The sequence below is a fragment of the Macadamia integrifolia genome, chromosome 3 (genome assembly GCF_013358625.1).
Source record: "Macadamia integrifolia cultivar HAES 741 chromosome 3, SCU_Mint_v3, whole genome shotgun sequence".
In the NCBI taxonomy this organism is placed as follows: Eukaryota; Viridiplantae; Streptophyta; class Magnoliopsida; order Proteales; family Proteaceae; genus Macadamia; species Macadamia integrifolia.
Genome location: NC_056559.1, coordinates 28,184,358 through 28,208,030, shown reverse-complemented (window position 1 = coordinate 28,208,030; position 23,673 = coordinate 28,184,358). Strand labels below are relative to the sequence as shown.

Here is a 23,673-nt window from a genome sequence, read left to right as displayed (position 1 = left end):
TTGTCATCTATTATGCTGCAAAATTGGAGAACGAAATTATATTGTAACTTTGACAGAATAAGCAAAGCCAAAACAGGCCATTATTTATTCTCTAAATAGCATAAGAAGTAACATATAACACTTAAAAGGAAAGAAAATGGAGGAAGAAGAAGAAGGGGTAACATATAGGACAAATAAGAGAACTGAAAGATAATCCTATTTTCAAATGCTGCTCAACCTAGTGTTCTTGTCCAGATCATTCCATTCTTGTTTATCCAATGACAGACTTCAATTTGTCCAGGGCCAAAACCCAATAGCTTAAAAGCTTGATGATTTGGATTCCAAGTTGATGTGTCATAGTGGCATGCCATGACTGCATGATTCACTTTCTTCCTAGCATGTATATCAACTGCATATACTTTTACTTTCTGTAAAACATGGCAATAATAGACCTGAAATGGGAATGGCTGACTATGACATAAGGCTGGTGGTTCAGAGAGGTTTCCATATAAAAGTTTCACAGCTCCAATTGTGACATTCTCACAAGATCCTTCAACACTTTCAGTACTCCATATATGTACATGACGCCCTAATTTTTCGACAACAAAATCGATGAGATCCTCGGCAGAAGTCACACAGATGCTGTACTTGCTGCCCTTTTCACATGTCTCTAGGGTGTCTTGAATATACTCATCCATGTTTGATTCATCTACCACATCAAAAAGCTTCTTTAATTCTTCAATTTGGGCAAAGGAAAATGGGATTTTTGATGCCAGAGGTCGGGGTAAGAATGAAATATATGACATTGGGTCTCTTAGATCGGGGATAGACATGAAACTTCCCTCTTTCACCATTGACTCCCGGAAAAATGGCAATCCCTCTTCGCCGGAAACCAATAGGGGTGTGTCTTTTGGAGAGGGTTCATAAACTATTATGGCAATATTCCACTGGGGTATTTGTGGCAGGGTTGTCTCTTCTGTTGTTTTATTCACAGATGTATTCGTAGAACAAGCAACATTAGCCTGCTTACAGAATGAATGCAGGTGGAAAGATAATTCATTTTTCTCTATAAGTTTCATAAACATTGCCACTTGATGGAGGCTTAATGGAGAAGCCTTTGTAGTTAACCAATGTGGAGGTAGTGGAAGACCAATATGCTCTTCCCAGTACTGTGAGAAGGCAGTTTCAGCTTGAGAACCCTGTAATTCATGGGGAAAAAAAAATAATAAATAAAAAAAAATAATGGAAAAAAGTAATAACCATGTTGAAATGAATACATAATGAAAGAATTTTGTTTTTCTTACACAAAAGTATGCTACAATCAGAACTCCAAGCAACAGAATGGGGTGTTTCATGGTTGATCAGAAACCGATAACAGAATGAGTTGGGTTTATGCCTTTGAATGAGTTGGATTTTTTTTTTTTGCATGAGGAGGGAGAGTTTGAATTTATATAGAGGAAAATTTTGTAGTACCAACAATTAGAAATAGGGGCAGTTTTTATCAGTACCCTAAATGGTTAAAAGTACTTTGTAATATCTCATTTTGCATATGAAAAAGTGAAAAACTTCTCTTTGATAATACAGTTAAAAGGCTCGAAGAAAATTTTCAACCCCCTCTCTCTCTCAATAGAGGGCAGATATATCATTTCATTGAGGAGGAGAGAAATAAACATAAGAAGCACTATAGTATACTCTATGCTACGAGACAGGTCATTTTCCAAATTTAAAATACTCCTCAATTAGTGTAAAGATTAACGGTTTTTAATGAAATAAAGCTTCAAGAACTTAGTCATTATTAATGGTATACATAAGTACTTTTTTTTTGGGTCGAAAATGTATACATAAGTACATGACGACGTCCCCCCTAAATTCAATAAGAGTTACCACTAAATCCAATGCCAAAGAATTCTAATGCCCTTTCACTCATATAGATGGAGAGAAAACCCACTCGTTTAGGTCCTGAGTACTCCAAGTTGCAGCATATCAGTTGTGTTGAGAACAGATTCCCTTTGTTCATAATTCAACCCTACTGCAAATCATCCATTAATTGTTTCGAAGGTGATGCTTGAGGATATTAAATCATTGCATACACTGATTGATGGTTTTTTGAACTTTACTGATGGCAATGCCGAAGGTGGGATTCAAAGCTTACTCTATTTTTCATCTGTTTTTTTCGTTTGAATATGCTTGGACATTAATTCTGTACATCCCATTATAATAATTCATTGTCTTTCTTCTGATACATGGCAAAAAAAAAAAAAAAAAAAAAAAAAAAGTGCCCATATGTCTTTTCTTTCCCTTGGAATAGTTACATTTTCTCTTCATGCTCTTGATTTGGTTTGCACATGTAGAAGTAAAAAAGGGTGGGGGGGGGTGGAGGAACACCTCCACCCAATTTAATACGTTATAAGAACATGCTTCTCTCTCTCTCTCTCTCTCTCTCTCTATCTATATTCTTATATGTCACAAATTGGTTGACAATTCAACTTTGATGGATTTGGGGCAACCAATAAGAATGTTTGCTCTGATACCAGCTTGTAGAAATGCAACCCTAAAAGCAATGTAGAAGGTAATGGAAAAACAAGAATAAACAATGCATGCAGGTTTATGAGGTTGGGCAAGATTTCATACGTCCTTGGTGAGATGAGATTCTGCTTCACTATTGATGGAGAATATGGTTACAATACTCGTCCTCACACCTCTCAAAATTGATTACAGAGAAAGCAAACATGCTACAAATATATAGCAAAAAACCATAATACCGGAAAGTATAAAACCTTAAGTGGGACCGTTGTTCTGTCGGGGGACTTGCATCAATACTCCCTGAGTTAAACTGCGACGAAATACAAGACATCATGGTGGACCATATAATAAAGGTGATGGCTGAATTATTTTTACATGTGTCGAATCCAAAATGGGACCTGTCTTCAAATTTCAATAGAGAGACCCTCCAAGATGTAGATATTTAGTGTCTTTGACTAAGCGATCCAAAAAAAATTTCTTTTCATAAATGGCAATTGGGTATAAATTCATTGGCCTTGCAACTTTTGTTTTTTTTTTATATGACCTACCAATTAAGTAAGGTCTAAATTTTTGTGATAGGTAGGCATTACTATTTTTTTTTTTTTTTTGGGTAAGGTAGGCCTCGCTATACATATTGGCAAGGTCTACTAATCGCCTTATCCTTCTCAACTCAACTCTACGTCCAATTTTACCTATGATAAGATTCACATACCAACTCTACCTATAACCAAATTCACATGTTACTCCAGCCACCAGTGCCCCAATGGTCCATCTGTCCAAAAAGGTTGCTTCGAAAGATACATATAATATCTAAATTATTAAATTCTCTTTTACAAATACACCCATTAGAATAGTGAGTATGACATATATAATCCAAAATGTCTTGAACTGAAGAAGTTTTTTCAGTTCAAAATGTTAGTTGCAAATGAAAATAAAGGAAGAAGACTAAGAAAAGAGTGTTAAACGAAAAGGACACATACCTTCCCCTTTTACAATGTTATAGATCATTTAATTCCTATGACAATCCTAACTTACCAAAAATTGGATACTAGAAAATTTATGAAACAAAACACAAGAATGAAAAACTTGATGTCCCTGATGATTTATATAATTAAGAGGATATTATTTTGTGAGTGAATACCTAAGCCATGCATTTTTTTCTTCTTATGTTTGAATAACCTCCCATATGGTTGGTTCTAGGAATAAATTAAATTGCCACTCTTGAAACCAATTTTGAGACTTTTAGGTCAAAATGCATGGCCATTGATGGAAAACTTTGAAAGGAGGGGAAATTCTGAAATTTAATCATAGCGAGAATTGCTATAAGAAAAAAAAAAAAAAAAAAAAAAAAAAAAAAAAAAAGAAAGAAAGAAAGAAAGAAAGAAAGATATCAAATTTGTTATTCAATGAACTTTTGAAAATAAAAAATCAGAAAATAGGAGAAACTTTTCCTTCACCGCATGGTGAAGGATCAACCACCATCCTAGAGTTCACAAACACCTATAAAGTTTTAGCATGTTCTCCTTTATACCCTCCCAATTCCCTTTCATGTGCATCCGAAAGCCATGCGGTGAATGGATTCACCATTGTATAATGAAAACTTGCTGCATTAAAATATGCCTAATGGCACAACATGCCAAATTATGTGTTTTATAAGTTTTATGGATTTTTTTTTTTTTTCGAATAGCAAGCTCTAGAGGACTATTCTTGATCGTCACGAAGTTTTAGCACATGAGAGAGTGATGTTGTAGTTTCAACTGTATTGATATTTAAAAATGATTTAGGGTGGCCAAATGTAAGCATTTATACTCAGAACTAAGCATATACCATCTCATGTGTTGGAAAATTCAATTTATATCTTCAGCTGTCCATTTATTTCTTAAAAAAATTACATTTTTATTTGATTTTTAAATTTTATTTTTTCACCTTTTTTTTTTTGTTAGAAAAAATAAAATCTGCAAGACACAAAATACAATCGCCACTACTAGAGCGAGCACATGATCTCACCTTCGGCATTGTTATCAGTAGGATCCCAAGCCGCCCTCTAATGAAACCTGTAATAAGGCCTAGAAGCGTCATCCCTTGCCATCAAATCTGAAATATGGCTTAGGAAATTTTTTTTTCCACTTGGCCAACTCTATTTTGGCTAAGACTTGACATGTGATCATGAAACGTTGGGCTCTATTTGTCCACAATATTTCACCTTTACTTAATGTGTAATATGGTAGACTTCTAAAAATAGTGTATATATATGTATTTATGTATATAGTCTCCAGACTGTCCCCAAGAATTTGCTGTTCAAAAAGGTAATTGCAAATGAAAACAAGAAAAGACTCAACAGGTATTTCCTGTTCAAAAAGTTAAATATAAATGAACAAGAAAAGTATGTTCAATGAAAGGGAACCAAACCTTCCTCCTTAAAAGCTTGTGGACAACTTTATTTCCTCTTTTTTACCAAAAAATTGACGTTAGAAATTTTCTAAAACAAAAACATGCTAATGAATATAATGTGCTGATGTATTATATAATTAAGATAGATTTATTTATTATGAAGAACCTATACGACAACAACAAACTCAGTCTTATCCCAACTTAATAGGGTCAGCTGCATAGATCCAGACTAAACAAAGTAGGTAACAACTGGGGTCTAAACAGAAAAGGAGGGTTAAAAGAAAAAAATGAAAAATATAAAAAGAAAATGAAAGATGAAAGTAAGAGGTAAGAGGACAGCCCAGAAGGATAGGAGAATCCCAGCTAAATGGGGTCGGCTTCATGGATCCTTGGTCTCCAATAGGGTCTATCTGCAGTCATACCCTGTACAATACCTAAACTATGAATGTCATTCCTCACAACTTCTCCTATGGTCATTTTAGACCTACCCCTAGCTCTATAAGTTCCCTCAATCGAAATCATTACTCCTCAAACAACTTTCTCGAATCTTATCATTGATCAGTGCAATTCCCAAATCAGCTCTAATACTTTCATTTAGTGCTTTATCCATCTTAACATCCTCATCTCTGCTACACATAGCTTCACAATATAACACTTCTTAACATTCCAACATTTCACCCCATATATCATAACTAGCCGTACAACAGTCCTATTGTACTTTCCTAAGCTTTAATGGGATGCGACGGTCACATAGTACTCCGATCGCACCTCTCCACTTCATCCATCCTAATTTAATTGTTTGTGAAACATCATCCTTTATATCACCTTCTTTACCTATAATCGATCTCAAATATTTAAAATAGTCATCTCTCTCTCCTCAATTTTCATCACATCATTATCTATCATGGTATGACCAAAATTACAGATCATATACTCTTTCTTCATCCTACTAATCTTTGAGCCTCTTATTTCCAAGGTTGATCTCCATAACTCTAACTTATCATTAGTCACTGCCTTTGTCTCATCCACTAAAATGATATCAATACCGAAGAACATACACCACGGGACTCATCTTGAATGCTCTTGGTTAGCTCATCTATGATCAACATGAAAAGATATGGGATTAGGGCTGGTTCCTGATGCAACTCAATTGTAATCGGGAATTCCTTATCCTGATCTCCAACAAATCTCTACTAGTAACCACGCCGACATGCATATCTTTGATTACATCCACATACTTACTCGACACCCCTCTCTTCATTAGAACATGCCAGATTAAGTCTCCAGGGACTCTGTCATAGGCTTTTTCCAGGTCAATAAAGACCATACGAAGATCCCTTTTGCTATCTTTCTATTAGCCTCCTAAAAAATTAGATAGCTTATGTCATGGATCTACCAGACGTAAAGTCAAATTGGTTCACTGAAATATGTTTCCCTCTTCTCAGAATCTATGCCATATGTTTTTTATGTTAGAAAATCTCCCAAATAGTTGGCTCTAGGAACAATTCAATTTCAGCTTTATGAACATATTTTAGACTTTTAGGTCAAAATTCATGACCATGGATGGAAATTTTTTTGAGGAAGTGGAATTTAAAATTTTAAGTATAGCAACAATTGACAAGAATAATTGGGCATAGAAAAGATAACACAATAATCAAGAATTTTTTTGCAATACAAAATTAAGATATGCCTATGTGGAGTAACATGCCGAATTTTATGTTCTAGAAGCTTTATTACAAAACATTTTTGACAGGTAGGCTCTACTAGCATTTTCTAGATTGGGACCAAATTTTAGCCAATTGAAGGATGATGTGGCAGTGTCAACTATACTGATATTTTAAAAAGGGTCTAGGGTTGGTTGCATGTCAACATTTAGACTCTGATTCACGCATATACTCTCCCATGTATAGGATTCACTTGTATTCAGTTGTCCATTTCATTAATGGATTTTTAAAGATTTATTTTTCCACTTGACCAACTTATTTTGGCTAAAACTAAACAGGTGAGCATAGGATGTTGGGCTGTACTTGTCGACAATATTTCAGCTCTATTAATGTACCAAGTGAAAGATATTTATGGCAGTCTAATGAGGCCACTGTATTACTAAAACATCTACCAAGGTTCATAGACATACATGCATGAACAATTTTTTTTTTTTTTTTTTTTTCATTTCATATTCTTTCTACCACATACTTTAACTGAATGCCGATGCGATACAAATAATTATAGGCAGCCTCGATCTCCCAACAAATTTTTGTCATATTCAGTAGAAATGTAGTTCACCCTAATGCAACTTCCTTACTTTGAATATTCAAAACTTGTTTATTTAGCCTTTCAAAATCTATGAACTAAATCTTCGAGTATACTCCTTAACAAGCTTTGCAAATGACGAGGACTTCATCTCTAACAATTTGGCTGGGGAATCGTATTCCGATACACGACCTGCTTAAGATAAGAAACATGTCAATCTGATTAGGCACGCGCAAAAAATTATGAGAATTCATATTACCAAATTCAAATGAACCTATTTGATTGCGATGTACTAATTACTAGCAACTAACCATTATCGAGAAGGAGGACCTTATCTGCATTAAGAATTGATGTTATCCTATGTGCGATTGTGATGACAGTAGACCCTGAGAATTGTTGACCAAGTGTCTGCTGAATTAGATTGTCAGTCATAGTATCCACTGATGCAGTAGCTTCATCGAGTACTAACACTTTGCTCCTCTTGAGTAATATCCGCGCTAAACAAACTAGCTGCCTTTGACCCACACTCCAATTCTCTCCATTCTCAGTTACTATAACAACCATGATATGAAAATAAGTTAGTTATTTAGGATCACATTTTCATTAACTTTTCTTCCTTTACTTCTTGGCAAAAAACTGTTGGAGGAAAGGGAGGTTGGGTTGTGCACTGGAAGTTTGATATATCATACTTTAATGCAATTATACATTGCATCAGACTTCAGTGCTGGATAAATTAATGTTGAAATTTTATATAGAGTGAAAAGGGAGAAAAACGAACCTAGAGAATCAAGCTTTCCTTCCTTTTTTCTAACTTTATCACTGAGATGGCATGTCTCTAAAGCCTAAAAGAACAAAAAATCTATGTCAACTTACCTTCTTGCTTGATTGTTTAAGCTGACATAAAATTTAGCGTTAAAAGATGAGCCAAGCAAAAGAGGAAATCAGCAAGCAAGGTGTGTTAATTGGAAATGAACAAGAAGGCAGTAAAAATACTGCACTTCCCAAGTCGTAAATAAGAGAATTTCTTAGGGGAAACTTTTCCCAAAGATTATCCGTTAAATCCAATGAAATCATTTCAATATTTCAACGTAAAAGATGTATAAAATTGAGCAAAAAAAATAGAAAGAATATCATGACAAAGGAGTTTGTTGAGATATATTTCCCAATCGATCACTTTAGTGGGTCTACTTTGTATGTGAATAATCAGTAAGCAAAAGATATGTCCATCCTATATTTGTCACTGGTTAGAGATTGTTCATTAGGAAAAAAATTCTCACCTCCCAAATTTGTTCATCAGTGTACTCTTCAAGTGGGTCAAGATTGTGTCTTAAAGTCCCCTCAAACATTGTGGGGTCCTGTGGGATGATGCTCAATCTTGACCGCAAATCATGAAGGCCGATCTTAGAGATGTCGATACCATCTATGAAAATGTAACCAGCTGTTGGTTCAATCATATGGAAGAGAGCTTGTACGAGAGTTGATTTACCACTTCCTGTTCGCCCAACGATACCAATTTTCGTCCCTCCAAGCAAAGTGCAAGTGACACCTCTCAAAACAAGAGGAAGATGGGGGGCATACTGGACCTACATACATATTAAAAATAATCAAATTATGACACTTAACAAATTACATAAGAGCAAAAAGAATTGTCCAACAACATTAAGCTTCAAAGGTTTTGTTATATAAAATGAGGCAGTAATGAGATTAAAACTTGGGAATCTATATTGGGAATTACCTGAAGATCAACAATTTCAACATTCCCTTGTAATGGCCAATCATGACTTAGCCTATTTTCTTTTACCAACAGAGGGGGTTCACTAGTGATGCAGGCGTACTGTAGTATCCTCTCAACGGATATGATTTTATTTTCGAGGTTAGAAAGAGCCCATATGACCACATGCATACTGAAACCAATACCATAAGTGACTGCAAAACCCGCAATACCTTCATAGAGAAAAGAAAAAAAAAAAAAAATTCAAAATCATGCTTTCACATGAGCAATAAGATATGATTTCCTTAGAAGATGATTTTATGAGATCTCAAGTTCAACTTTTTACCAGGACTAAGTATTTCCTTAGGCACTGAAATCAAGAAAACCAAAAAGATGACATATGTGATGGATGCCAACATATCCATGCGGAAGCATAACCACTCCATTGCACCCGAGAAATGAAATTTAGGCCTGGAATACACATCCACTAGCTGAAGGTTTGTATTCATAAACCTTTCTTCTTGATCAAAACATCTGATTGTGGTTGAACCTAACATGGATTCAGAAAAATGTTGTACAATTGGAGCCTGACATACTCCTCCTAACCGCGATAGTTCTCGTGCTGTAGGTATGTAGTATTTCTATAAGACAAGGTTAATAAAAAAAGAAAATTAGGAACAATATTAAAATATATTGTGTAATGAATGCATAGTAAGTGAGAAAATGATTTAAGGTAGAGAAAATGATATTAGGTTTTCTTGTAAATGATTTCTTAGCTTGAGCTGCTTGCATTTAGATGCGTGATAGTGACATCATCATCGTGGAAGAAACTATATTTAACTAACTTAATTTTATTTACTTCTGTTCTCTTTTGAATGAGTACTACTTTCTATCTTTATTAGTTGTTGAATGAATTATGTAATTTTTGTATGTCGACTTTCATATCCCAAAAGTTTTATCCCGAAATTCTTAGAAGTGTTTTGAACATGAATGTTACAGAATCTGAAATTTTATGGCATCCTTTCTTTTTCTTTCCCACCAATTTTATAATCATTCTATTCAAATTCAGTTACTATCTGCATATGTATATACCTAATAATTTTACCAAATATAAATTTGCTAATGGCAGACTAGTATAGCCTTATTCATTGTCACCCAAAAAGAACATGAATGTGAAATTAGCTAACAATGCAGCATGCAGCCTAGGTACTTCACTTAGGCTATTTGCAATGCTTTGCATACTTAGCATAAAGCAAAGGCTACACTATTCACTTAGAGAAGAAAGAGGAATGTAAAGGATATGGAGAAACAAAGGGAACTAACTGTAAAAGAAAGATGAAAACGGAGGAAAAGAAGATTCTTCCATTGAAAATTGTAAACTAATCAACTCCCAAGAGGTCCATCAAGAAATTTCCCTTGAATGCCAAAATATCGTCACATGGCAGTTCCACTGGGGTTCAATTTAGGATGTCTAAATCTCCACCTATTCATCTTTTGAATCTAATAGGTTCTAATAGGTTCTAAACATATAATACGTTTTGGATATGAAAACCTTGTGTGATTGTTTGGATTTTCTAACATTTTTGATCATGTGGTAAGAGAATGTTGAAACCCAAGTCTTTGAGGTGGAACCATTAATGGAAGAAGCGACATGTTGATTGAAAAAATGACTGTTGTCCGTGATAAAGCTACAAACTTTCGTGATGTGAAAGGTTGAAGAACTTAAAGCTGCATCAATTTGAAGAATTTTTCAAAACATGGGATACACTTTATATTTCTAATTCATATAATCTTAATGTTGATGTCAATAAGATGAAAAATCCCAAGTAAAAGCCATATGAAGACCTAAATGAACAAACCCAAGGAACTAGGATGTTTGACTTAGAAAAATGTCCAAGTGTACTATTCACTGACGGTGGCGGTGGAGAAATGTCCAAGTGTACTATTCTCCCACTGTGGTCGAATCAATCGTTCATTTCACTTATTGTTTACAACAGTAGAGATCTAAAGAACTTTTTTGTCATATATTTTTTTTAGATTGGAAGGGATTGCTGTGAATAGGAAAAAATGACAGGAGAGACTTGCCGTGAGGAAGAGGCTAACGCCCTTGGAGATGGGCAAGATCCGGATGGTGCTCCTTCCCTCTCTCGAGGGCGGCAACAGCTGATTACTGAGTTCTTGCAAACAGTTTCGGATCCTGATAATAGGGAGAAGATTGTGGATAACGGTGGCGGTAGAGATCCTCATCTCCCTAAACCTTCCTTCTCGACTGTTGTGGGAAGAGGACTTCCTGACGTGGATGATCTACCTGATCCAATTCATGTTGGGTTCTTGACCAAGATCATTGTTCTGCAAGAGGCATATAAGGAGCGATTAGAAAGCTTTTGATTTGCTCTTATTGGGAGAACTAATTTGAGGTTTGTCTCCATGGATGCCATTCGCAAGGAGGCGAGAGAGTCCTGGAATCTGAAGGGTAGGGTGGTTTTGGCGCCTATGGGCAAAGGTTTTATCCTCTTTCAATTTGAAACTGAGGCAGACATGGCCTTGATATGGAGAAGGAATTTCATAAAAGTTGATGGGCAAGTTATTCGCTTTCAGCGCTGGAGACAGGACTTCAGCATCCATGACAAGCATGTCAGTACCAAGATGGTTTGGATTCGTTTTCCAAATCTTCCACTTGAGTATTGGCATGATAAAATTCTCGTAACGATGGCGAAAGCTGCAGGACGGCCGGTGGCCATTGATCGACGCACTCACAATGCAACTATGGGGAGCTTTGCTCGCGTGCAGGTTGAGATGGAATTAGGAGGAAAACGTTTAGAGGAAATTCAGGTCGAACGGAGACAACCGGGCTCTTCTGATTTGTTTTGGTTCAAGCAGGCCATAGTCTATGAAGACTCTCTGGGAATCTGCGGGTACTGTAAATGATCGGGGCATAATATTTCTGCCTGTAAATTTAGAAAAACTGCTGAAGTAAGGAACCATCCTCAAGTTCCTGGACCTGTATATGCGGATGAAACAAGGGAAGAGGCTTGCGATGATGGGGCTGCTCGTATTATTGATGAAGCTAATGCAGTTTTCAGGCCATCTTTGGGCGTTTTCAGGCCAGGCGGTGGTCAGGGGAGTGGTGGCCATGGTGGAAATCCAAATGAGGCAGGGAGAGATTCCGGTACGCTATTCTTGGAAGGGAATTTGGGTGTTACTAGCCAGCCAATCAGAGAGAGTCCTTTATGGAGGGAAGGATTTCAAATCCGTTTTTACCAAGCCAAGGCTCGGGTCAAATTCATGTGGTGGTTCCTTTAAATAAGGAAACTGATGTACACCCAACCCAGGAAGGTTTTCATACAACTCAAAACGTTGGACATGGACCCGGGTCATCTAAAGCCCGGTCTCGTATCCAAAATTCTGGCTGTAGGGAGGAAATTGATTTGGACTCTGATTCATCAAGGCGTCCTTTCTTAGCAGGGAGTGACTGTGAAGATGAGAATGGCGCTGAACATGTTATTTCTTCCATCTCTCCGAGCTCGCTTCATGAAGGTGCGATAGTGCTTCATCATGAAGAAATTGCAGCTGCGGACGCTCTGATTAACACAGCTGAGAAAACCCATACTGAGGATGGTAGGCGCAGGAAGGAGAAGACTTTGGCCAATACGGAGCAGACGAGAAGGTCTAACCGTATAGCCACCGCAAAGAAGTAAGGTATGAAGTTCTTTTTTTGGAATGTGAGAGGTTTTAAAAAAACCTCAGCTCGTATGGCCCTAAAAAATTTTGTAAGGGATAAAAATCCAGATTTTCTATGTCTAGCTGAACCCATGATTGATTCATCGGTTTTCCTAGTTAGATTATTTGGTAAGATGGGTTTTGAAACAGATTTTATATGCAATTCAAGGGTTGGGAAAGATTCAAACCTATGGCTGGTTTGGAGAAAAGGGATTCTAAAGCCTACTATTGTTTCAGGCTCGGAACAACAAATATCTATGAGTGTAAATTGGAGAAATAAGATAGTTAGGATCTCTGTGATTTTTTTTTTGCTAGAAATCAAAATTGTATTAAAATGTAGAAGAGAAAAAGATTTAAAGGTACATCAAAAGATCCGAAGCTAAAGAAAGGACCCCACCTTCGGCATTGCCATCAGCAGGATCCTCCAAAGCTATCTGCAGAATCTAAATCTTGGTTTGGAGAAAGAATCACATCTAATCTCCTCAATTATATGAGTAGGAAATTCCTCCATGGTTCAAGATAATCCTGTTTTTGCAGCTGATTTTGCAAGGTAATCTGCAATGAGATTGGCTTCCCTGAAGCAATGAGTAATCTTCTAGGAGATAGAATTGAGGATCTCTGTGATTCACGCTAGTTGTTTCAGAGCAAATCATAGGGAGTTGTGGACTGATTTAGCTATTGTGTATTCTCCAACTGATCCTTGGATGATGGTGGGTGATTTTAATGCTTTGTTGGCCTCGCATGAGAAGCGAGGTCCTAGTGCATTTAATTTGGGGTCTTCGGCAGAGTTTGCTGCCATGGTTGATGTTTGCCATCTGATTCAATTGCCTTCCCAGGGTGTGAAATTCACTTGGACAAACAATAGAAGGAGAGGAAATGTGTCAACTGTTCTGGACAGGGGTTTTTGTAATGCGGCATGGCTGTCTTATTTTCAAGACTGTGCCCAATTTGTTCTTCAAAGAGATTTTTCTGATCATTGTCCATTATTAATAGTCTCTGAAGCTTGCCCCAAACCTCCTAACTGTCCATTCCGCTTCCATAAATTTTGCACGGAAAATGATTCTTTCTTAGGGATGGTTGCTAATGCATGGGATCAGAGGATTGTTGGCTCCCCTTTGTATGTGTTTACTTAAAAGTTGAAAAGATTAAAGCCTCTTATTCGTTCTTGGGCCAGGATTTCTTTCCCTAACTTTGAAGCTGAGTTGGTCAAAACTAGAGAGGCTCTTTCTCAGATCCAGGACCAGATTGATTCTCAGGGGCTAGATGATGACTTGTCTAGGAAAGAAGCTAACGCTAAGACTAAGTATCTGTTAGCTTTAAAAAATCATAAGAAATTGTGGGCTGAGAAAGCTAGAATTAGATGGTTGAAGGAAGGGGACAGGAACTCCAAGTTTTTTCACCTCTACACAAAAATTAGAAGAGCTAAAAATACAATCCGTAGAGTAAAGAAAGGGGATGGCTCTTTTGTCTCTGATAGAGCTAGCATTGCGGATTATATGGTGAATTTTTATGAAGAATTCCATAAATGTGTCCCTACAGTGGATCATTTAGAGTTACTTGATGCTATTCCCTACTTGATAGATGAAGTGGATATTTTAAGTCTGGTTGCTATCCCTGGAATGGTAGAAATTAAGCGAGCAGTTTGGGACCTTGATCCAGACAGCTCCCCTGGTCCTGATGGATTTCCAACTTCCTTTTTTCGTCATTGCTGGGAGGTGGTTTCTGAGGATTTCATCTATGCTGTTAGGTGTTTCTTCAGTTCTGGTATCATGCCAGTAGGGATAAATAACTCATTTTTGGCTCTTATTCCAAAGGTGGATGGTGCAAACTCCCTGGATAAATTCAGGCCTCTATGCATGGGGAATTTTCTTTGCAAGGTGATTTCAAAAATATTGGCAACAAGATTATCATTTCTTCTCCCCCGTCTAATCTCTGAAGAGCAGAGTGCATTTCAGCATGGGAAGGTCATTCACAACAACATTGCCCTTGCTTCTGAGTTGGCTAACCTCTTATATTCTTCAACTAGAGGAGGTGGAATGGGTGCTAAGATAGACATTCAAAAGGCATTTGATACCATTTCTTGGAGTTTTATTTTGCATGTGTTGAGAAGATTTGGGTTCACAGAAAAGTGGATATTTTGGTGTGGAGCGAGGGCTTTGTCAAGGGGATCCTATTTCTCCTCTATTATTCATATTGGCTGAGGAAGTTCTATGTAGAGGTTTGAAGAAGTTGCATCAAGAGAAAAAAATCAATGCTCTGCAAGGTCCAAGAGGTGAGTTGGTTCCGATTCACTTGCTTTTTGCTGATGATATATTCATATTTATGAATGCTTCTGTAAACTATGTTAGAAATCTCCATGATTTCTTGCACAATTATCAGGAATTTTCTGGCCAGCATGTGAATCTAGACAAAAGTAAGTTGTTCATGGGTAAAGTTACTCCTTTAAGAAAGCAGACCATCTCTGATTTTATGGGAATAAACCCTTGTAATTTCTCGACCAAGTATCTTGGGGTGCAAATATTTAAAGGAAGAGTCAAAAATTAGTACTTGTTGCCAGTCATGGACAAGATTAGAGAGAGGCTATCGGGTTGGAAAGGCAAATTGCTTTCTATGGCTGGTAGAGTGCAATTAGTTCGCTCAGTTATTTTGGGTATGCCTATCCACAATTTTTCTGTGTACTGGTGGCCATCTTCATTGATTAATCAGATGGAAAAATGGATGAGGAATTTCATCTGGTCAGGAGACATTGACACAATGAAGTCTGTGACAGTGAAGTGGGACCTAGTGTGTAAACCAAAAGAAGAAGGAGGGCTGGGCATTCGCAAACTTCGTGACATTAACAAGTCTCTTCTCTGCAAGCAGGTTTGGAACATCAAACATGGGAATTCAGTCATGAGTAGATTCTTTAAGGCCAGGTTTCTCTCCAATGGTACTCCCAAAAAATCATATAAATCATCTTCGATATGGCCAGGTATTCGCAAGATGTGGTCCTTCGTCTCCAGTAAGGAAAGATGGATTGTGGGGAATGGTAAAAGTGTTAATCTTTGGAGGGATACTTGGGTCGGAGAAAAATCCATTATGGATTTATGTGGTAATATGTTGAATACTTTGATTAGCTCTTCCTTGAATGTGTCTTCTATTATTCAAGACTATAACTGGGCTCTTCTTGATGTTAGCTCTGATACTCTAAAAGATGTTTTCGCTGTTGTCAGTTTGATAAGACTGCCTCAATTTGATTCAGAGGATAGGTGTATGTGGAGTGGAACTCCTTTTTGGATTTTTTCCTCCTTTTTTGTGTGGAATGAGATAAGAAGAAGGAATCCTAAAGTCCCATGGTTCTCTATGGTCTAGAACAAAAAGTTGCAGCCAAGGCAATCCACTTTTGGATGGCGCCTTTTGCACAGGAAGCTTCCAACAGATGATATTATATGTGGAAAGGGTGTGCCTCTTGTTTCAAAGTGCTCCCTATGTGGTTCTGATGCTGAGACCTTTAATCATATTTTCACAAATTGTAGCTTCTCTCTGGCCTTATGGAAATTATCTATGGACTGTTTTGGTATCTCTTGGCCAAATATTGATAATGTTTCCCAGCTGGCACAATGGTGGATTAGGAAGCGTAGGGTGATTACAGTGTGTGATCCATGTTCAGTGGGCTTTATTATTGTGACTGATAACATTTGGTGAGAGAGGAATGAAAGGCGTTATGAAGGGGTGTCAAAATTCAGTCCAATTCTCTATGAGAAGATTAGAAGAGAGGTGCAAGAGGCTTGTGGTTCCTTAGTCGGTGTGATCAAGAGTCCCAATGATTTGACATGTTGCCACAGGTTAGGGGTATCAGCTCTTCCAGGAAAGCCTTTGTCGATATTAGAAGTTTTTCGGTGTAGGCCTGATTTTAGTTGGATAAAATTAAACGTGGATGGCTGTTTTCTGGGTAACTCAGGAAACTCTGGAGCAGGAGGTGTATTCCGTAACCATAGGGGCTTGGTGGTGGGTTCTTTTAAGAAGTTCTTAGGAGTCCACACAAATTACTATGCTGAGTTCACAGCTCTAATGGAAGGAATTCTTAAAGCCAAAGAATTACAGGTGGATGCCCTTTGGATTGAAACGGATTCAGTAGCAGTGGTGGTAGCACTTCAATCCAAATCAATTTCTTGGTTTGCTTTGCAGGATTGGTTGTCTGTGAAGGATTATCTGAATTCCATTAGCTGGAAGATAACTCACTGTTTTTGGGAAGCTAATTGCGTAGCAGATTTTCTTGCAAAGGCGGTAGCAAAATCAAGGAATTCGGATGTTAATATATCTTTTCCATCTCACATTCGGTTGGAGATTGCCCACGATGCAGAATCGCGACCTAGGTTTCGGTTTATCTAATGTCTATATCGTTTTTCAATTTATTCTCCCCTGTTGATGGCCATGCCGAAGGTGGGGGTCTATAAATTGTTTTTTTTTTTAAGCTGCATTTTTTGAGCTGTATTTTTTCTCTTTTTCTTCAATAAAATTCCTGATCTTTAGCGAAAAAAAAAATTCACTGATATCCGTGAGTTATTGTTGGACATCCAAAATAAAAGAGAAATACAAAGTCTGACTAAGTAATTTCAGATGGACAATCATCTTAATATTTTTGCATCCACAGATGTCTTGACCCTTGTTAGCAAAACCGGGAACGGTGAAAAAACATAAACGGACAGTATGGGTTTTAAACAGTAAAATATTTTGAATGATACGGTTAAATAAACTGTCAAAAAAAACAGAGAATGGCAAAAATGGAAAACGGACGGTACGGGTTTTAAACGTGTAGATTTTAAACAAATGGGACCAAAAAAGGGGTACTATGCTCATATAAATTAAGGAATTATTAAATGAATACTTGCATCTCATGTTCAATATAACTACAGTATCCAACACTAATGCATATATATCTCCGTGTCTCATTATAAGTTTTATGATATATAATTGAAGATCATCCACTACCAATTCTAAATTCATACACCACACATGTCCAAGTTTTGTTAAGCAATGTGGCTTGGCTATGATGTTGTTCATTGTTGTCAACATAGTCAACACACTCTTGGAGTAATGTATGTTCAGTTTGGGTTAGGAGTCATCACTTTAGAAACATTTTTCAGCAAATGCATCAGTTTGTATCTCAATTTCGGGATCCATACATTTTTTTTTCTAAAAGATTATTTCATTAAATGATCAAAGAAAAGAAAATAAAAGCCATACAAGATAACAGATTCAAACAAAAGAACCTAGCTAACTCTACCCTCCCACCTTCGGCATGGCCATCAGCAGGAGGAAAAAGAAGCACTAATAAAACCGAAAATGAGGCCTCCCATCTGAATCCCTTTGCAAGAGATCAAGAATATGGGAGGGAAGGACCACATTATCACCCGAAATTCCTATCTTCGCCACATCTCTGGCCAAGTAATCAGCTATGGAATTCCCTTCCCTGAAATTATGAGATATCTTCCATCTGATACTGTCAAGAAAGGCTTAAGATGCATCCATCGTTGGAGAGCATACCAGGGAATTTTCCTTTGTTGAATCGCTAGCACAACCGAGCTAGAGTCTGACTCCACCCATAAGCAAGTGATGTTCATGGCCTTTGCTCGCAGCAACCCCTCCATCAGACCCCCCACCTCCACTTCAAATACTCCAGTAGTACCCATATATTTTTTATAAGAACCCATGACCCTGCCCTGATGGTCCCGAAATATACCTCCCGCTCCAGCCCGACCAGGATTTCCCATAGAGCTGCCATCAAAGTTTAGTTTTATCCAGAACATTGGAGGTTTACACCAGAAGACCTCCAATATTTCTCTGTGCCCCACTCCCTGTATCTGAATGCCTAGGCGCCTGCTGCACTGCAAATCTGCTATGGAATTAATCTCGCCTCTAGATCTTGGTTTGTTTCGTCTTATGTCCTCAAGAACCATCATTAGTACGTACCTGCTTGACCGATATTTATTTTCAAAAACCGTTGCATTTCTCTCCCTCCATAAGTGATCCAACACAATGGCTAAACTCATATTCACGCCTCCTTGCAGCAAACCAGTTTCAACTTTCTCTTCCACCATTGAGCAAGCTCGAGCAGAGAGCCCTGGTTGCCCCAATGCACATTGAAAGCATCACAAAGAAGCCTCCAGATCTCCGCAGAGAAAGGGCATCTTATGAAGAGATGCTCTAAAACTTCCTCATCTGAAATACATAGGACACATCTAGACGCCAGGGGGACCGCTTTCTTTTTTATCACATCATCAGTAGGGACCTTTCCATTAATCACCCTCCACGCTAGAGTGGAGACCCGAGGCTGCTGCTTTTTACCCCATATGATAGAAGCCCAGGAAACTGTTGATTTTTTCACCCTTATATCCTCCCAAGCTGATTTGAAGCAAAATTCCCCATCATGAGAAAGGGACCAAATACTCCTATCTTCACATTTATAAGCAGGGATGTTAATTTTCTTCACCTCGTTTATTATGTTCCTCATAAAATTAGAATTCATCTAAGGAAAATTCCAGTTGGAATTCACAATGAATCGGCTAACATTCCCATCCAGCACAGATATATCACTGCCTTCCAGCATCTCACTCTCTTTAAGGGCGCCTTGCCCTACCCAGATATGCTTCCAGAAACTTTTTTTTTTTTTCCATCTCCCACCACCCATCTCTCTTTTGAAGATATATAATCCCATATTTTCCTCAGACCTGGCCAAATAGAGGATTTTCTGAATCCTTTCTTAGGGAGACCCTCCCTATCAAGGAATCTAGCCCTCAGAAAAGAACTCGCCATAGACTCTTCAGTCTTAATTCTTCAGGCAGATTTACATAGCATTGTCTTGTTTATGTCCCTCAATCTCCTCAATCCAAGACCCCCTTCCTCCTTAGGCTTACAGCATCGGTCCCAATTGACCACAATTTTTTTTGCATTGTCCGCTTCCCCTGTCCAGACAAAATTTCTCATCCATCTTTCAAGAGTATCAATGAGAGAATTTGGCCACCAGTAAACCGCAAAACTGTGAGTTGGGATGCTAAGGATCACAGAGCGCACTAATTCCACCCTTCCTGCCATCGATAAAAGTCTTCCCTTCCAGCCCTCTAATTGATCCTTTGCCCTTTCTAGAATAGGCAAAATCGATTCTTTTTTGACCCTGCCCTTAAAGGTGATATCATGAGAAATATAGGCTATTAAGTTAGCTCCAAGTTGACGAAAGAATCAAGTGGATCAGAGTTTGGGAGAGAAAGATATGGTCAATTAAGTGGACATTATGTTCAACAAGTTGAGTCTTAAAAAACGCCAAAAAACGGTAGAACAGAAATGGTTGCCGTTTGCTGTTTTTTTAACTATCTTTGAGAAGCATACGGGAAAACATGTTTTAAACGGTAAAAAAAGAGAACGTGTTTAAAACGGAGTTTTAAACGCGTTTTTACTAACAGTGGTCTTGACAGACTTCTGTGATATGCATCCATGAAAACTGATGTTCCTCAATCCCTATTCCACAGACTTCAGCATGTGAGGAGTAGTTAATGTTCTGCGGTTGTGGATTTGAACATGTTGACTATCTTAAATGACACCATTTGGACTCTAACCAGCTGAGTTAGAACTCTAATGTGTTTTTTTTTTTTTTTTTTTTGCTAATGACGGGTATCCAGACCTTTGGCCTGACTAGTCTTCTAATGTGTTCACTGATATTGAGGACCTAGAACAACTAGTTTTTCTTGGTAAACAAAGTTGGTTTTTGGGAGAACAAAATGATTTCAAAATGAACTTAATGTTTTCAATAATTTTGAGGATAACTATGCTTGACTCTAACAGCTAGTTTTGTTGACCCCAACGACGGCTAGGTTTTTGCCTATATAGAGCCCGAGTCACTTGAGATCTAAAGATACAAGAACTTGAACAAAAATGATAATATCATCGAAAGGATTTGTGAGAATCAGTTTGAGCTTAACTGGTTTTCAGGATTAAGTGAAAAGCCATTTTGCTGTTTGAGCTTGTGTAGCTTTTCTTGTACTTCTTGTACTTTGAATGAATGTGTTCTACTGAACAGCAGTGTTATCCTGCTGAGTTGTGAGCGGATGTTTTCTATTGTCTGAATGCAATCTCTAGACTATGTGATTTGGGTGGAAATCCTTAGTATGAGAGACCCGGGTGTTCAATCCGATGGACTAATTTGATTATGTAAGGCTTGACTCCTGCCATTGGAAAAGTGGTCGTTGGATAGTGGAAATGCTTAGTCTGGGTGGCCAGGGTAGTGGTGGACGTAGGATCAAGGGGATCCAAACCACTCAAAATCATTTGTGTTATTGCCAATGTCACTCTCTCTCTCTCTCTCTCTCTCTCTCTCAAAGATCCTGATTCCATAAAAATAGGGAAAATGAAGAAAAAGACATGAACGCACAAAAAAAATAAATACCCAAGAAACAAATCATACCCAATCGTTAAGAAGGCCATTAACCCCACCTTCGGCATTGCCTTAGCAGGAAAAACAGCCAACACCTAACGAAAACTAAACCTTGGACGTGATATTGCGTCCTCTGCAATCTTTATTTGTTCTTGCACTACTTGTTTTATTTGTTTGCTACATTTTGCAAGAAATGTCAGTAACCAAGTAAGTACTGATATTAATTGGGATGCTTAGTCTAGGCCTAGATACATATTTACTTGAGGCTGTTCCTTTTTGATTTTCTTTGTTTTGGGTTGTTTATCTATTGATGGCTATGCCGAAGATGGATAAGCATCAGATTTCCATTTGTGTTATTTATTCGCATAATCTGTATTTCATTCATTATTTTTAATAATATACCTTTGCTAATTTCTAGAAGGAAAAAAAAAGTAATTAGTCACTGAATTCCACTGATTGGGGTGTTACCATTCGATCCTACACCATCTATCAAATTTGAGACCTAATCGGTTAAGAATTCAACTTTCACAACTTTGGTAACTAGATCAGAATTGAAAATAGAAGGTTAGAAGTCCAAACATGTTATGCCCTATGTTGGAGATTGGGTCAAAACTTGACAATGATTAATCCCAACAGGGAACATTCAATGGTTGGTTTGACAAAAGAATCCATCCACATGATCCAAAATTATTGGATAACTAAGAAAAGGCTTGGCAATGGACATTTTCCTTTAATCCTAAACATTTAGTTCTTAAGAATATTTATTAATTTAAATTTTTACCAATTTATAATTTTAAAATTATATACTGATTTATTTCATAATTATTATCTGATTTAGCGACTTTTCAATGTAAAATTGAGAAATTATTAACTAATTTAATATTTGCTAACTTTTGCTAATGATTATGTTAATATTTAGAATGAGCTCCAACTGATGGAGCTACAATAGAGCCTATAGAAAATTTATATTTTTTTTTTCAAATATTTTAAGATATTTTATGTATTTTAAAAGCACAACCAGAGGGGAGAGATGGAGAGCATAGGTGAAGGTGAGTGTGATAGGAATGCCGAGGAGGCTAGGATTTTGGGCGATGGTCAAGATCCAGATGGAGGCGGAGCTCCTCCCTTATAGAGGGCGGCGCTACCTTCAGAGGATGAATCAGTGGCAGCAATTTTGGAGATTCTGGCCCCTAAGAAATCATATGCAAGAGTAGTGAGTAGTCCGATCCCTAAGGTGAACGACCTCCCTGATCCTGTTCACGCTAGGAATCTTACTAAAGTTATCATTCCTCAGGATGGGTATGAAGAACGATTAGCCATGTATCGTTATACATTAATCGGTAGGCTCAACTTTAGATTTCTTTCTCTTGATGATGTGCGTAAGGAGGCTTGGGAGAACTGGAACCTTAAGGGTAATGTGAAGATGGTACCGATGGGTAAAGGCTTCACTATTTTTCAGTTTGAATTTGAGGGGGACATGGCTTCCATGTGGAGGAGAAGCCCTGTGAAAGTAGGAAGGCAGCTTCATCGCTTTCAGAGATGGCACCCCAATTTCAATGTCAATGGAAAATTTATCAACAAGGGTCTCGTTTGGGTGCGCTTCCTTGGTCTGCCTCTGGAATATTGGCGTTAAAAGGTACTTCTAACAATGGCCAAGGCTGCAGGTCGACCTATTGCTCTTGATCAACGTACAAAAAACATTGTGTTTGGGAATTACGCTCATGTTCTTGTGGAAATGGAAGTGGGGGGTTTGCGTCCAGAGGAGATCCAGGTTGAGCGTAGGCAGCTGGGCACCTCTACCCTCTTCCGGTTCAAACAACCATTAATATACGAAGATGCTTTGGGGAAGTGCGGATTTTGTAAAAAGGTGGGGCACATCATTGGTGACTACAGGGAGAAGAAGGCTGCCAACTTGAGGAAGCTCCCCAGGTGGATGATGGTGGCATTCCTGGTACCATTTATGTAGATAATTCTCCAAGGGGGTCGGTGGTTCCAGCGACCAACTTCTCCTCGGGCAGGCCTTGCCAGGAGGATGGCGGCCTTACCTTTCAAGGGGCAAATCAGGCCGTGTATGGAGGTGGAGGTACCTCGAGTGGTGGAGGAACCGTCCATGGATGCTGGTGAGAATCAAAGGGAGGATATTCCCAATATGGAAGGCGAATCAGATTCTGATTCAATTGATAATACCTTGGAGTCGGTTACACCCCAATCAAGGAGACCTTCTCCGTTTGGGAACCAAGTGGATATTTTATCTAATAATAGAGCTGCCAATCTAATTGTGGACTCTATTTCAAATATTCAAAAATTCAAAATTCGGCCAGAGTAGAGGACGTTTCAAATTTTCAAACGAATGATGGATTGGAGGTGGTTTTGGGGCTTAGTGATGGGTCGACCCATGTGGGACTAGGTCAGGCGCATGGGGAGATCCAGCACCAACTAATCCCAGACACTGATACCAACTTGGTATCTGATGAAGGGCCAAATTCTCAGGCGGTGGGACTGGTGGGGGATGGTGTGCGTAGAAGCCTGCGGCATGTCACCTGTGGCAGTCATGTTGCTGTCAGTATTGGCACTTAGAGGCCGACTTGTAGGCCTAGCGCAAGGGATGGAGTGACAAGGGTTGACAATGCAGCTCTGCAGAGAGAGGAAGGTCAGACAGGGTGGACCAGAATGAAGAAGAAGAAAGGCAAGC

At 38.1% G+C, this 23,673-nt stretch overlaps 2 protein-coding genes across 2 annotated transcripts in view; both read right to left on the bottom strand.

Moving 5' to 3' along the window:
• Positions 1 to 58: 58 nt before the first annotated feature.
• Positions 59 to 1,392, bottom strand: LOC122074814 (polygalacturonase-1 non-catalytic subunit beta-like). Its single transcript, XM_042639782.1, has 2 exons — positions 1,284 to 1,392; positions 59 to 1,178 (listed from the first exon to the last, which is right to left on the bottom strand). Exons 1-2 carry the CDS (start codon positions 1,332 to 1,334, stop codon positions 213 to 215), a joined length of 1,017 nt encoding a protein of 338 aa, XP_042495716.1. The 5' UTR covers positions 1,335 to 1,392; the 3' UTR covers positions 59 to 212.
• A 5,842-nt stretch (positions 1,393 to 7,234) lies between these two features.
• The window catches only part of LOC122074316 (ABC transporter C family member 6-like), a 28,632-nt gene continuing 12,193 nt past the window's right edge, over positions 7,235 to 23,673 (bottom strand). Inside the window, exons 4-9 of the mRNA XM_042639143.1 lie at positions 9,201 to 9,495; positions 8,879 to 9,087; positions 8,421 to 8,726; positions 7,922 to 7,985; positions 7,455 to 7,694; positions 7,235 to 7,335 (exon numbers count right to left, since the gene is read on the bottom strand). Coding sequence (XP_042495077.1) covers positions 7,235 to 7,335; positions 7,455 to 7,694; positions 7,922 to 7,985; positions 8,421 to 8,726; positions 8,879 to 9,087; positions 9,201 to 9,495 — 1,215 coding nt within the window. The remainder of the gene's footprint in view (positions 7,336 to 7,454; positions 7,695 to 7,921; positions 7,986 to 8,420; positions 8,727 to 8,878; positions 9,088 to 9,200; positions 9,496 to 23,673) is intronic.

Bases quoted from the DNA above. Each gene is read 5' to 3' on its own strand.
- LOC122074814 (XM_042639782.1), bottom strand. From the start codon at position 1,334: ATGAAACACCCCATTCTGTTGCTTGGAGTTCTGATTGTAGCATACTTT. The intron at 1,179-1,283 runs GTAAGAAAAACA...CATGAATTACAG, and splicing joins TGATTGTAGCATACTTTTGT to GGTTCTCAAGCTGAAACTGC.